The 15,536-nt window shown below is 36.1% G+C and overlaps 2 protein-coding genes across 2 annotated transcripts; one reads left to right on the top strand and one right to left on the bottom strand.

Moving 5' to 3' along the window:
* Nucleotides 1–767: 767 nt before the first annotated feature.
* On the bottom strand, nucleotides 768–2,184 carry LOC149234564 (putative 2-oxoglutarate-dependent dioxygenase SLC1). The gene is made up of 4 exons (XM_089368313.1): nucleotides 1,894–2,184; nucleotides 1,554–1,801; nucleotides 1,138–1,468; nucleotides 768–1,031 (listed from the first exon to the last, which is right to left on the bottom strand). Exons 1-4 carry the CDS (start codon nucleotides 2,182–2,184, stop codon nucleotides 768–770), a joined length of 1,134 nt encoding a protein of 377 aa, XP_089224439.1.
* An 8,300-nt stretch (nucleotides 2,185–10,484) lies between these two features.
* Nucleotides 10,485–11,117, top strand: LOC149234563 (UDP-glucose 6-dehydrogenase 5-like). Its single transcript, XM_089368312.1, has one exon. It carries the CDS (start codon nucleotides 10,485–10,487, stop codon nucleotides 11,115–11,117), a length of 633 nt encoding a protein of 210 aa, XP_089224438.1.
* The last annotated feature ends 4,419 nt before the right edge of the window (nucleotides 11,118–15,536 follow it).

Raw genomic sequence — 15,536 nt, 5'->3', positions numbered from 1 at the left:
CATTAACTAAATACACAGACATAACTCACACATAATAATACACAATAAAATTATTTCTTTAGGAATTTGAATTGCAATAAAATTATTTCTTTAGGAATTTGAATGGCATGAATGGCTTGAGAATAGAAAAATAAATAAACAAACAATCCTATAGACATATACTTTAGGTTTTATTAATGAAAATCAAAGCTTTTTGAGCACAAACTGAATGCATTATAACACTACTATAGGCGAGTATTATAAAGTAATCACTTAAACTATAATAATCGAGCTCTATAAATTACAAAACCATCCACTTATGAGGAGTAAACAAATTCTATAAACGAAAACCCATATTATAATAATTTATATTAACTCTTCATCTTACGAAATATAAGAAGTACATATCATCAGTCTTTCACCCATTGACCAATACTAAATATTCAACCTTTAGTAAAGCTAAAGAAACTTGTCCAAATTAAGAAACAAAAGCAGTTCTAGAATGCACTCGGTATGATTGAAAGTAATATCTGAGTCTGAAAAAGATGTCGATATCCGACAGCTAGAGGGTTTTTTCCTAAAATAAGAAGCAAAAGCAATTCTAGATGCACTCGATATCATTGAAAGTAATATCTGACGCAGATTGCCAAATACATGGTAACGAAAGATGCCGATATATGATTCATATAGAGGGTTTAGTCCTATATCCGTACTCGTCTGATTGATACAAGCAAAGAAATACGAACGAGAAAATCTGGGTGAAAGGTTTTCATCAGTTGGTGCAGTGACTAATTTAGTGTGTCTTGGCCTTCAAGTGTAATTGAATCTAGGAATTCCCTTGCTTTGTACTCCTTGGAAACCAGCAGATTCATAAACTCGGCGAAGTTCGTCTCCCTGTAAAGTGCTGGGTGGTGTTCATCAATGAGTTCGGCTGCGGGACCAATTTTCGCTTCGAAAGGCATACTCATCAAAGACGCCACCGAAATACGGGATTTCTCGGAGTTCACCACTGCTCGATGCACCACGCTCTTGTATTTTCCATTGCTCAGAATCTGAATAAATCATACAATAACATATTGTATCAGAACATTATAAAGGAATTGGTATCTTAAGCAATGGAGAAATATAATTAGAGAGGACTAGTGACTCAGTAAGTACCTCTATGTGATCACCGATGTTTACCATGAAGGAGTTGGGCAATGGTCGTACTGCCTTCCATTGGCCATCGTGCAGTAACTGAAAGCCTCCAACAGAATCCTGGGAAAGAATGGTAATGCAGCCATAATCTGAATGTGGTGGTATGCCCAAGGTAAGTTCGGGTTCCGGACAAGCAGGATAGTAATTGAGAACCATGACTTGGCTGCCCTCGTCACGAAAACCATTTTCTACAATATATTTGTTGTGGGGCAATCCCAAGCTCTCCACTATTGAGTTCATTATCCTCAAACTTAGCCACCTTACCTTTTGGCTGTATGCTGACATCACGTTCCTGCAGATTATCATGCTCATCAGAATCAGTACATACTATCAACTTCATTCATAGGATGACTTGTTCAATTTTCAAAGAAACTCACCGATAATCAGAGGGATTTGAAGGCCATAGTGGAAACATTTTGTCGAGGGGATGACAATAGTGCTTCAGAAAATCTCTCCAGCAGAACACTCCATCTTTCAGATGATTGAAACTGGTGCCGTATCTCACTGCCTTCATCATGTCCTCGGAAACAAATTTGTTCCTTTCCTCCACGGGCAGCTCGAAGAACTCAGAGGCCACTCTCATCACTTCGCTTATCAAGGATTCCTCCACACCGTGGTTAATCACCTGCAAATTAATTCTAAGCAATTTACTCTTCGTATCACAAGTCCATTCTACCAGGGTTCAAATGATTTATGCGAGTAACAAAATAACTATACCTGAAAAAACCCGGTTTCTTGGCAGGCTCGGCCAATGGAAGAGACAACTTGGAGACGGTGAGGACCCTCCAAACTCGAAATGTCGATAGCAGGGAGATCATATTGTGGTGCAGTGCTTACGACTGTATTGACATTTGGACGCTTGGTATCGGGCAAAATAAATCTACTGGGAAGTTCTTTCACGCCCACTTCACTTAGGTATTTCACCGTTTCGAATCTCATACTGCATCTTTTATCTACCACTTCATCTCCATTCTCTCTGCTCTTCGAAGAAGAGGAAAAGGCGGCCATTGAAAATTAACAACGCTGATAATTAAAATTCAGAGTGAAATGTTGAGGCGCGCAGTCGTAAGTTGGGCAAACAGAGACCAACTACTCAGCGGAGCCGACTGTCTTTCAGGGAATGGGTTTGGTTTCTCTCTCCCGCTGCTATTTATTAGCGGATCTCAGATCTCGTTTACGTCTTCCACAAAGAGAACCAAAAGACCAAAGTGGGTATTGGATCCTCCGTATGAGTTGGGTCTTGGATTCTCCGTAAGAGTTGCGATCTTCGAGTTGACAAACCATGTAGGGAGATGCTTGAGTGCTCCTTGATACGGTTGGTTTTTGATCAATGGATCGTGACGCTGGAGTTGACCAGCGGTTAAATGGATATGTGGAAGTATGCTAAAGTAGTCGGCCGCTGGCGTTGTTGATAATGGTACGTTGGGAATAACAACACACGGACACGTAACTCTCGCCAGCGAGGATTGACGTTTGCCGCGTGCACATAGAAAACCGGATGATTGGAGAAGTTACAAATGCTAAATCTGCTGAGCGTGATAGAAAAAGACCGTTGGTGCGTGCTGTCTAAATCAACATAAAACCACTAGCATACCCAGCTGCGAAAGGAACGCCGAACGGAATCTCTATTTACCGTAGCTATTGAATGAATGCAGCGATGCGATCAAGATCAAAGATAATATCTCTCCTTTACGCCGAATGGAAACTCTATTCACCATTGGTATTAAATTGAATTGAGCGATGCGAACAAGATCAAAGATGCTATCACTCTTTTATAATGAAAATGAAAAGAGATTTGATTTGATTTTATAAATGATATTTGACTTTAAAAAAAGATAAATTTGATTTTGATTTTTTTGAGATAAATTTAAAATCAAAATAAATATAATATTTAATTATTAAATATAATTATAATTATTAATTATTTTTTAATTAAAATAATTTATTAGTAATTATAATTATGATTGATTTTATTTTATTTGTTTTTTATAATATTTAACTAGACGACATTATAAGATCTTTACTATAATACGGACAAAAAACAGAGCAATAATTATTAGTATTTTTAATTACTATAGTTATTATTTATTCTGAAGTTTATATTATTTGTATTTTGCTTTTTAATAAAGCAAGAATGTCTAATTATTTTGATGAGTATATTTTTTGGTTTTTTGTTATTTGTCTAATATTTATACAGGGGATCTACTTGAAGGGATTACTATGTATAGGCTCAACCACGAAGAAGAATTGAACTCGTGATTTTTTAGTAGCAAAGTTGTTTGATGTGTATAATGTTAAAAATTAAGATTTTTTATTTTTTATTTGTTTTTTTATTTTTTTATGATTTATCAATAATAATAATAATAATATGTATTAACAACTTCATTTAGTATGTTTATTGGTTTGTAAGTATGTAGTATTTGTGCCTAGGATATAAGAGTAAATTTCGACCAAAATGTGTAAAATTATTTTTGAACTTGTGTAGATCGGATTTAGCTAGAAACAATGAATAAAAGTTGTAAAGAAAGAAAATTGGATTTAGCTAGAAACAATGAACAAAAGCTGTAAAGAAAGAAGACAGAAAATTGATAGAGGAAATAATTAATGATTATTATTCATGCACAAAAGAAGAAAGTTGTGAGAGAATATTCAATGCAATATCTTCTACATGGTCGAACTAATATAGTAGTGAGTGGAGTAGTGAATCTAGAGATATGTGAAAATGCAGTAAAAAGAACTAACATCTAGTCCTAGTTAATTGGCCATGCATTGTAAGTTATGTGTCTCATGCAAGTGGAGATAATCATAGTTAATTGGCCTTGTAGTCATATGTTATCTGTCTCATGCAAGTGGAGAGAGTCTCAATTAAGTGGCCTTGTAGTCATTAGTTAACTATCTCATGCAAGTGGATATTAGTATAACTCATGCATGCAATTATGGAGTGCCCTAGTCTTCATAATGATAATAGGGTTGTCATGCATGAATCCACTCACTAGTCTAACTCAAGTACATTTAAGTGTATGATATCTCCAACAAAAGGAATCCATACCAACATACTTCAATTAATAGCTTAGAAGATTAAATAAGCATGTTGTAACAACATCGATGCAATACCACCTTATTATTTGTTGTTGCGACACCATTGCTGCAATACCACTTTGTTATTTCATTGTTCTGATAGTGTTGTTGCAACATCACCGTATTGTTACGTTGTTACAACACCATCCTGATGTTATATTGTTGCGACATCACTCTACTGCTATGTTACTATGACATTTCTACTAGAACATTGTGCTAGTATTCTGTTGTTGTGACATTGGTATTATTATAGTGGTGCAACTCTGCTTTAATAATATTTTTTTTTGAGTATAATGATTCCACATGTCTCAAGGGACATTGTGGTGAAGTGGTGAACCACTTGTATAAAAAAATAATGATTAGCTGGGGCGTTGAACCATTATGACTAATTAAGGAGAGATTTATTGGTTCTAATAGTTTTCCAAACACATGATAAAATCTCATTTATAGTAATGGAATAGGTATAACATATAACTATAACAACCAATTACTATTGGAATAATAATGACACCTATTGTTGCACAAAAATTGTCACCTTGACATCCTGCAATCTGTGTGAGTCCATTACCACTTATACTTTCCTCCTATGCAAGTCTTAAGCCTCAGTTCTTAATATCAAGCCTTGAAAATAAGAGAAAGCCCTGAAAAGTCTATAAAACTTTGGTTCTGCACTTTCTCTTAGCATTACCTGCATACCTGGTTGTTCTGTCTCCGTGTTATGGGTGCGGACCCCCGTAAAAGTCAGAAAGGCCCAAGTATATTCTTAAAAACTCACTTTGAGTCATTTCTAAAAGCTTCTGGAAGGAATCTTGAGGGGGCAAGTTTGCTCCTTTAAGGTTCATGCATCCCATACATTGACGAACTAACCCCTTGATGTGAAGAGCTTATCCCTTTGAAGGAGGACTCTATCCCTTCATAGGTGGACCTGTAACCTCCTTCCTTTGCACTATAAAATGAAGCATTGGGTTGGTTACTGGGGGGGTTTAAAGTTGAATATTTTTGAGGTGAAATGCTGCTAGAACTTAGTCTTCTTAATTGAGCTTTTGTGAGGAGAGATTACATACCTCTCTGATATCATTTGGAAGAGTGTGAGGCTTGTCAAAGTAAAGGAGATTCGTGTTTCGGACCCTGGGAAGAGCTTGTACAACATCAGGGCACCAAAGGTTGTAAGGTTCTTCTATTTCAAAGTTAATACAAATAAGTTTTTTTTTCTCAATAAGCTGTGTTTGATGGTTTATTTTATGGATTCCTTGATCACCATAACGAACATGATTGAAGAGCTTATCCCTTTGAAGGAGGACTCTATCCCTTCATAGGTGGACTTGTAACCTCCTTCCTTTGCACTATAAAATGAAGGATTGGGCTGGTTACTGGGGGGGTTTAAAGTTGAATATTTTTGAGGTGAAATGCTGCTAGAACTTAGTCTTCTTAATTGAGCTTTTGTGAGGAGAGATTACATACCTCTCTGATATCATTTGGAAGAGTGTGAGGCTTGTCAAAGTAAAGGAGATTCGTGTTTCAGACCCTGGGAAGAGCTTGTACAACATCAGGGCACCAAAGGTTGTAAGGTTCTTCTATTTCAAAGTTAATTGAAATAAGCTTTTTTTTCTCAATAAGCTGTGTTTGATGGTTTATTTTATGGATTCCTTGATCACCATAATGAACATGATTTATGATATTAGTTGTGCTGGTGTTATTAAATTGTGTGCTTGTTTGGGATTGCAGGTTCTCAAAAGGAAACTCTTTCGAATAGTTGAAGGATGGCTGCTACAAACTAGCATTGAACTTAAGGTAGGGTCTAAACACCTATATAGTTTTTATTAATGAATCACAATATGTTTAGAGAAAGGTAGATTTGCTTGTCCTTCTTATTGCTAGATATCTTTTGATACTAGGGAGATCGGCCTTGTCCACAAGATCAATTTATCCGGCCAACAAATTGGCAACTCTGCTGGGGAACTGAATTTGGTTTTTGGTTTTCCTTTTTCTTTGACTTGAGAAACTTGTTCTTGTTTCTGGCTTTTGCTTGATGTGTGTGGGATTGGCTAGTTTTTAGGATCTGGATTATTTTTTGTTTTTTGAAGTTTTCAGAGGACCACACTTTCTTTTTACAGACAGTGCGAGCATATTTGCACTTTTCCTTTAGTACACAGAGTGGTACCGCATCTGGTTCTTCTAGAAGCTTGCGGACCCTGTGAAATTTTTTGAAAAACCTAAAATGTTTTCTTCCAGTTAAGTTTAGGTTTCATTTACGGCTTTTAGTGTCTACCCAGATCTGCATGTGTTCTGTCAAAAATCTCTTGTGAGTAAGTTCCATTGGTATTTTTGTTTTAGATGATTTTCTAGAAGTTTTGCATGCCTAGATTGGTTTTCACTTGGTCTCTATAGTGACTCAAGGATTAGAAGCCTAAGAAACCTTAGATTACCCTGGTGTTTTTCTTTTGTCTTCTTGATGAGTCTGACTGGTTTGTGAAATCTGCCTTTGGTGAGAAATAGATTTATTTTTCTCTTTGCAAATCTTTGAACGAACTTGGTTATAAGTTTTGAATTTCATTTTTATAAAAGAAAACATAGCTGGATGTTTTTTGATTGATTTGTTATTCTGAACGAATTAATCCTTAGTTTACTGAATAACTAAGTAAAATGTCCTCAAAAAGATTTGAAGCTTTTATTTCGATTAGGTTTTTAGAAGTTTTTAGATCTCAAGATTAGTTTTTGTAGTTTTGAGTGTTTTCTAGAAATTGTAGAATCTCTTTTGAAAGAATCGTTTTTTGTAGTTTTTGAGTGTTGAAAAAGAAAGGGATTTATTGTGAGCATAATTAGTAGTCTCGTTTTGAGTTTTTATTGAAAAAGACAAAAATATTTCCTTTTCATTTAGCTGTTGAAAGAAATATTTGTTTTTCAAAGAATTGCATTCTCAAACTCTTTCTTTTAGCTAGAAATTCATTGAAGAAAAAACGAATTGTTTATCATTTTAGGTGCTTTTTTAGTTTTTTGGAGTTGAGTCTTCACACCATCAAAGTTTCATTTCCATACTTATTGACTTAAGAAACAACCCATAAAAGTAACGCTTAATTAAAACTGATCTAGAAATCGTCAATACCTTGGAATCTGCATGCCATAATGGCAGGTTTCTCGCCTTCGATGACAGGTTGCATCATTGACCTTTGATCAAAGGATTCTATGACATATTCGACATCAACTCATTTATTCGCATTTCATGGATTGTACTGAGTACTTTGAGAGCCATTGACATTACTGGTGGTTTCTCTCACACTTGTTAATAGTTTGCATCATTAACTGGTAATCAAATGGTTTCTACCATGTTCGACTTCGATACATTCATTCAAATGGATAGAATTGTGCTAGTTTGGGAAGCAGAAATCAAGACCCTGGATCTAGTTTCTACCATCCAAGCTGCGAGGAATTTTGTTATTCATTATACAGTGGACTATTCATAAACAGATGGTTGCGCCCATACTGTGTCTACATATGTCTATACTCGTGATGTATTACAAAATCATTCTTGTATCAGAGCAGTTTAGTTAGTTTTCTAGTCAGTTTTGATCTGAGCATGGGAATGCCTATCTCAGCGATGATATGTTCACATATATATACTTTGTGTTGAATGTTTTTACAGGTTCTGACTGGGGTGTCCACATGATGATCCTTGAAGTGATAAAGTACTTCACTCTTCTTACATGACAAATTCTATCTTCATCTATTACAGACTTCGGACTTTAGGGGGCAATCTGTTGCACAAAAATTGTCACCTTGACATTCTACAATATGTGTGAGTCCATTACCACTCATACTTTGCTCCTTTGCAACTCTTAAGCCTCAATTCTTCATATCAAGCCTTGAAAATAAGAGAAAGCCCTCAAAATTCTATAAAACTCTGGTTTTGCACTTTCTCTTAGCATTACATGCAGTCCCGCACCTAAAGGTAATGTCCCCTGCGTACCTGACCGCTCTGTCTCCGTGTTATGGGTGCGGACCCCTATAAAAGTTAAAAAGGTGCAAGTATATTCTTAAAAACTCACTTTGAGTCATTTCTAGAAGCTTCTGGAAGGAATCTTGAGGTGGCAATTTCGCTCCTTTAAGGTTCAAGCATCCCATACCTTAAGGAACTAACCCCTTGATGTGAGGAGCTTATCCCTTTAAAGGAGGACTCTATCCCTTCATAGGTGGACCTGTAACCTCGTTCCTTTGCACTATAAAATGAAGCATTGGGCTGGTTATTGGGGGGGTTGAAAGCTGAATATTTTTGAGGTGAAATGTTCCTGGAACTTAGACTTCCTAATTGAGCTTTTGTGAGGAGAGATTACATACCTCTTTGATCTCATTTGGAAGACTGTGAGGCTTGTCAAAGTAAAGGAGATTCCTATTTCGGACCCTGGGAAGAGCTTGTACAACATCAAGGCACCAAAGGTTGTAAGGTTCTTCTATTTCAAAGTTAATACAAATAAGTTTATTTTTGTCAATAAGCTGTGTCTTATGGTTTATTTTATGGATTCCTTGATCACCATAATGAACATGATTTATGATATTAGCTATGCAGGTGTTATTTGATGTGTGCTTGTTTGTGATTGTAGGCTCTCAAAAGGAAACTTTTTCGGACAGTTGAAGGATGGTTGCTACAAACTAGCGTTGAACTTAAGGTAGGGTCTAAACACCTCTATAGTTTTTATTAATGAATCGCAATATGTTTAGAGAAATGTAGATTTGCTTGTCCTACTTGTTGCTAGATATCTTTTGATACTAGGGAGATCGGCCTTGTCCACAAGATTGATTTATCCGGCCAACACCTATGTAGTTTGAACAAACATGATCTAGAAGAATGCATTGGAAAAATACATTTCTCCCATTAACTCTAACAAAATGTGAATTTGTATGCCTGAATTGTTGGAATAGTGGAAAAAATTAAAAAGGAAAAAATTATTTTAAAAACAAAATTTACTTCAAGCAAACGCTTTGTAGTTTGTATAATGGTGGATGCTTACCTAATAGTAATAATGGTATATTATCTAACACACATAAAAATACCAAGATAAATATATACCTATGTAGCTAGAGAGTTGTTAAGGTTTTTTCTATAATATCTAAGTAAATCTTTGTCATGTTTGAATGCTTCTTTGTTAGCATGATTTGTTAATTTTGTACATATAAATTTTCTATTGCAACTTACATTGTATTACATTTTATGTGGGCTCATGTATGTGAACATGAATACTTGGGACGTGTTGTTTGATAGCCCATACTTATGGAAAATCTATGGGACTTTATATGGGAGAAAAGAAATATCATTCGGATAAAGATCATTTTGGCCCATAACATCAAAACACAAACATGGAGACGTAGAATGCCCTTAGTAACAAAGAAATAAGGAGAACCAACAATTTTAATAGATAAAACAAGAAGCAAATATCCCTCACAATTTATGGAATAATATACTTAGAAAGATGAGTAAAGTTGAACCCATATGCTTCAATCCCTTCCATGAATCAAATTTTGAAGACTAAAAACCTCCTAGTAGGGAGGTGTGATCCAAAATTAAATCCAAACAAAATTCAAATAGTTTTAGTAGCTCATTAGTGAAGAAATACTCAACCAAATAAGAATGTTGAAATTTTGGGATTGTAATCTATAAAGTTAAAAAATGTCAAAATACTATTATAATTCAACAATTGCTAAGAAAAGGGGGTTCAACAAAGTGATTAGATATTGATTTCCTATTAAGGTTTCCAAGGTACAATTTTAACTGATATGCTACTGCATGATTCAGTTGAGGTATGCTTGATTTTTATTTCATTTTAATTGGCACTTCCCCATAACTGGGACTCTATTTTTATTTAATCCCTCTGAGTAACTCATTTTCTCATTAGGTTAAAGTATAATTTCTACACTTTAATTTGTTACACAACATAGGAAGAAAGATTTATTGGTGAACATTTAAGAACAGTTAGTAAATTTCTCAAGACTCTTTGCACTACTAGATCACCCACAACTCAATTTCTATCTTGTTAGAGCGTTGACACAAGGAATGAGTTTCAATGTTGGCTATGATAGGTATTACACCATTCTATTACACTTAGATTTTATAATCAATGTGTTTGGTATTTTGAGTATTGTTTGAATTCAAATATAGGATTGATGTTAGGATAACACAATTATAAAGAGAAGTTAGAATCCTGAAGACAAGCCCCTTCAATAAATTTAACCTCACGACCATGGTAAAGTTTTGCTGCAATAGAGCAGGGTACGTGGGAGGGCTGACGACAGCCATGATCGAACCCAAGTGTCCGAAGATCAAAGTGGGGATGGAGGCAAATAGTGACAGCTCACTGATATTCGAACCTGGGCTGGAGGAGGTCATATGGCTCCGTCGAGGCAAACATCTCTTCCTCAGATTCGTTGTCGAGAAATACGATGCGGAAGCAGGGATAGGGCTTGGCCCCGTTAACTCACCTACCAAGAACCGAGGGAATGGTGTCGACAAGGCAGCCGACCTGACCTACTCAGATTTGGTTGCCTGGAAAAACATGGATACAATCGAGAAGTCTCTCATTTGGGCCGAAGGGACTGCCATCAAAGAACTGGAGAAGCCAATCAGGGCTTTGACAGATGGATGGGAGATTGTGGAGGATCAGAAGGCAGCGACATTGCTGAAGGTGATTTATGCCCATAGGATTCCGGAAGACCGAATCATCATCATGAATCTCTGGCCTATTGAGCTCTCGAATAAGGTCGGGAAATCTTTCTTGATGCAGAGGATTTCGACCAAGATGACCATACCCACTCTCTGCGAGGGTACTGGGGCAGATGCAATTGAAGAGACATTTATAGTGGGGGAATTCTCTTAGACTAGCTCCCGAACCCTGAATACCAATATCGGTTCTAATGGGACAAACCCTAATTTCTTTCAAATATTTGTAAAAACCCCCTTAAGGAAAACAACCTTGATTTGGGTCCATGCTATAGACAGTGTTATAAATCTGAAGCACAACATTTCCAATCATATTGGCTACCCAGATGGACAACAACATCTTCTATCAGGGGGCAGAATGTTACAGGATTACAGATCTATTAAGGATTACAACATCAAGCCAGGATCTACCATAATACTCAATCTGAGACTATGAGGAGGTGCAACAACCAGCAGCTCAACTAAACAAACAGAAGAAGGAAATGAGTCCAAAACAAAACATGGTCCAGAGTCACATTAGCAGTATAGAAGCGAAGGAATATCCTTCAAGCATATATTACAAGGGGGAAAATCTCCTACAATAGCTCCAAAGTAGGCCAAAATAGAACCCAGTCCATACATAGTGGAGCAACTGAACTATACACCAGAACTAAAAATAGATATATCAGAAACAGAGGAGGTATGTAATAACTATGAAAAGCAAGCCATCATTTGTCTTTTCAATGGTTTTTAGCCAAAACCCTTTGAACTATTCCATTGGATACTCACAAAATGGTCTCTAAATTGTGAGATTCATCTTTGCTCCAAAGGGTTTTTTATAGTCAAATTTCAATCAACAAAGGTAAGAGACATAGTGATACAGGAGGGACCTTGGTTCTAGGGATCTTCAAGCCTCTTTGTCACTCCATGGTTCCCAGAGTTTGATGCCAACACCTTCATAGTTTCCAAGATGATAGTATGGGTACGTCTACATAATCTCCCTATGCATTTCTGGGAACAAAAGGTTCTTGCATGCATAGGCAATACAATTGGAAGATATATTAAAATGGGCACACAAAGAGTGGATGAAAGAACTTTTACTTTCGCACAATTTTGTGTGGAAGTTGATCTCAGTAAGCGCTTACTAGATTGCATACAGCTGAAGCACAAAGATCACAACTAGATGCAGACAATAGACTATGAAAACATAGTATTCAGGTGTATAATATGTCAACAAACTGGACATCTTCAAAATGCATGCCCAGAATACAAAAAAGAAAGCCAAAGGAGGAAGAAAACTTGAAGACATCAAAAGGGCTGGAATTTCCTGCCACCAGACCCTGAAGAAGATGGATATTATGAGGAGGAAGATCCCATCCCAAATGATAACAACCAAGAAAAATATCAGAAGACGCCTCCACAAGGACCTATGGAGCCACAACCAGAAAAGCCTTTCGATACAATGGAAATCAGTGGAACCAAAAGGCAGCATACATTAGACACCTTTGACTCTGACAAGGAAAACCCACGACCAGGCAATGGAAAACCACTTCAACTTGTTCCCATGATACTGTCCCAAGGAGAGTGGCGTAAGGTCGAGAAGAAAAAGGGGAGGAAAACATGATTCCCCCCATATTGTCATCTCAATGCTCCTCGCGTGGATCACATTTTCTTGAGTTTTCTTTTTGTTCTTTTTCTTACCAACTTTTTGTCAGGCTACATTGCCTCACATATGCATATGATTTGGCATCTACAAAAATGTAATTTTCAAAATTTAATGGAAATTACGATTTTTTCTACAGGAAAAAAAACATAATTATAAAGTTAAATATTGGGGGTTTTCGCAGTGCATTATATCAAATATCATTTTTGGGGATTCAACTGCGTTAACTAAGTCATTCATCTATGACCATTTCAATGTGAGGTAGTTGTAACTGATTAATTTCTCATGATTTTTTGAATAGTCGACTCACCACTCATTGCATCGGGTGATGCTCACAGGGTTGAAGAAGTGGGATTGAAACTAGTGGAATAAATCACATCGCGTGAATCATCACTTCCAAGCCTTGCATCTGGTAATCAGGACTTCCTGGAGGTCGCCCATCCCAGTTTTCCTTTGGCTCAAGCATGCTTAACTGTGGAGCCTTCCCCACAATCAAACCCACTTAACCTGCTACCCCATAGTCGTAACAATTATAAAGTGTTGGTTCTTTATTCTTCTGGCATTTGGTTTTAATATTTTGAAAAATAAATAAATTAATAAATAAGATTTTTTTATTAAGTTTAAATGTATAAATTTTGTTGATTTTAAAATTATGTAATTATTATTTAACCATTATATTAAATTTATATAAAACACATATAAATTCTTTTAATCTAGAAATTAATTTTATTAGCATTATACAAAATTTATATGAAAACAATATAAATTTTAAATCTATAAATTACAAAACCATAATAATTTAATATAATTAGTATTAAAGCTAATGATAAAAATGGCAATGTTTGTATTAATGAAAATAAAACTCACTGGTTAGCTCTACGAAAGAGAGTCTGAACCAAGAGAGTTTGGCTCTATAGAACACTCTACATTGTTCATCAACATTACACATTAAATAGAATACATGGTTTTAGGGAAGCTAGAACAACATCCTAAGAAATAGAAACTAATTCTATCTTGAGGCTACGTGAACCAACTCCACCTATTCTAGGGTATTCTCCATTATCTTCAACACTCCCCTTTAATGGAGAATGGGTTCACATATATGCCTAACATCTCCCTAAAAATTTGAAATTTTACTTTTCCAAGGGGCTTAGTGAAAATGTCCGCAACATTATCACATGTATTACAATATTCTAGATGAATTTCTTTAGATTGCACTTTCTCCCTTACAAAATGGAATTTATTATCAATATGTTTCGTGTTTTTGTTAAACACTGGATTGTTGGCTAGCTTGATTGAACTTTGATTGTCACATCTAATTATTGTCGCGACTGTTTTTTCTTCCCAACATCCTGGGGAGGTCTCCACAACCAAACCACCTCGCATGTTGCTACACACATGGCTTGATACTCTGCTTCTACTGAGCACAAGGAGACCGTGTTCTGCTTCTTGCTACTCCAAGTGATCACCCCGAATCCAAGATTAAATGCATAACCTGTTATAGATCTGCGATCATCTACATTTCCTGCCCAATCTGAATCTACAGGTCCTACTAGTCTAACATCAAAAGAGTCAGTGTAAATAATTCCATAATCTACAGTACCTTGTAGATACCTCAAAACATTATTCGCTGCATTCCAATGACTTTCGAGTGGCTTAGACATAAATTGGCTTAACACGCTAACTGCACAAGCCAAATCAGGTCTAGTGGTGGTTAGGTAGATCAGCCTCCCAACCAGCTATCTCTGAAGTGTTGCATCTACTACTTTTGAGCCATCCTCACATTACAATTTGATATTCTGCTGCAATGGTACTGGTGTAGACTTTCACTGATCGATTCTAAACTTCTCTAATAGGCCTTTGACATACTTTGCTTGAGACAAAAATGTTTAACCTGAATCTCTCCAGATCTCAAGACCTAAATAGTATCTGAGTTCACCGAGATGCTTCATATCAAACATCTGTGACATTTGCTACTTGATTTCATCAATTAGATATATATAATCACTTTTGATTATCAAATCATCTACATATAATGAAATCAACATTATACACCCTCGTTCATCTTTCATGGTGTAAAGATTAAGGCTATTCTTACTTCTATTGTAGCCAGCTTGTAGAAAAAATGAATCAATTTTCTCATACCACGACCTGGGAGCTTGTTTTAGTCCATAGAGTGCCTTCTTCAACCTACAAACTAAATATTATTTTCCCTTCTGGACAAACCCTTCTGGTTGCACTAAATAAACCTCTTCTTTCAGTTCCCCATTCAAAAATGCAGACGTTACATCTAGTTGGTGCATCATCCAATGTTTCTTAGTAGCTAAAGAAATTAACATTCTGATGATGTTCAATTTAGCTACAAGGGTGAAGGTTTCTTCATAATATATCCCTTCTTTTTGTGTGTACCCTTTTGGAACCAACCTAGCTTTCAGTTTTTATATAGTTCCATCAACATTAATTTTCAATGTATATAACCATTTGCAACCTATGACCTATTTTCCTCTAGGGAGTTCTACCAATTTCCAGTGTTGTTTCTGATTATTGAATCATATTCATGTTCCATGGCTACTTTCCATCCATTACATTCATTTTCTTCTTTATAACTAGACAGTTCAACAACATTCATCATACTAGTTATAAATGCATTTTCCCTATATCTTGCAGGCATTTGAGCTTTCCTACCTGATCTCCTGAGTGGTGGGGTGGTGGTTTCAAACCTTATTTCTTCCTACTGCTGCTGTTGCTAATGTTGCTGCTGTTGTTGTTGTTGTTTTTGTTGTTGCTGTTGCTGATGTTCATCCTTTGCCTTTGTTTGCTGCTAATCTTGATTGTTCTCTGCATCCTCTTCTTCAAAGTACAGAATGTCCCATCCATCATAGTGTTCATTAGTTTCTTCACTATCCTACTCATGGAATTTAACATCTCTACTAA

Source organism: Pinus tabuliformis, chromosome 8 (assembly GCF_031772625.1).
Source record: "Pinus tabuliformis cultivar Carrire ecotype Pingquan chromosome 8, CPIR1, whole genome shotgun sequence".
In the NCBI taxonomy this organism is placed as follows: Eukaryota; Viridiplantae; Streptophyta; class Pinopsida; order Pinales; family Pinaceae; genus Pinus; species Pinus tabuliformis.
The sequence above is the reverse complement of the archived record's forward strand: the minus strand, read 5'-3'. Positions and strand labels throughout refer to the sequence as shown.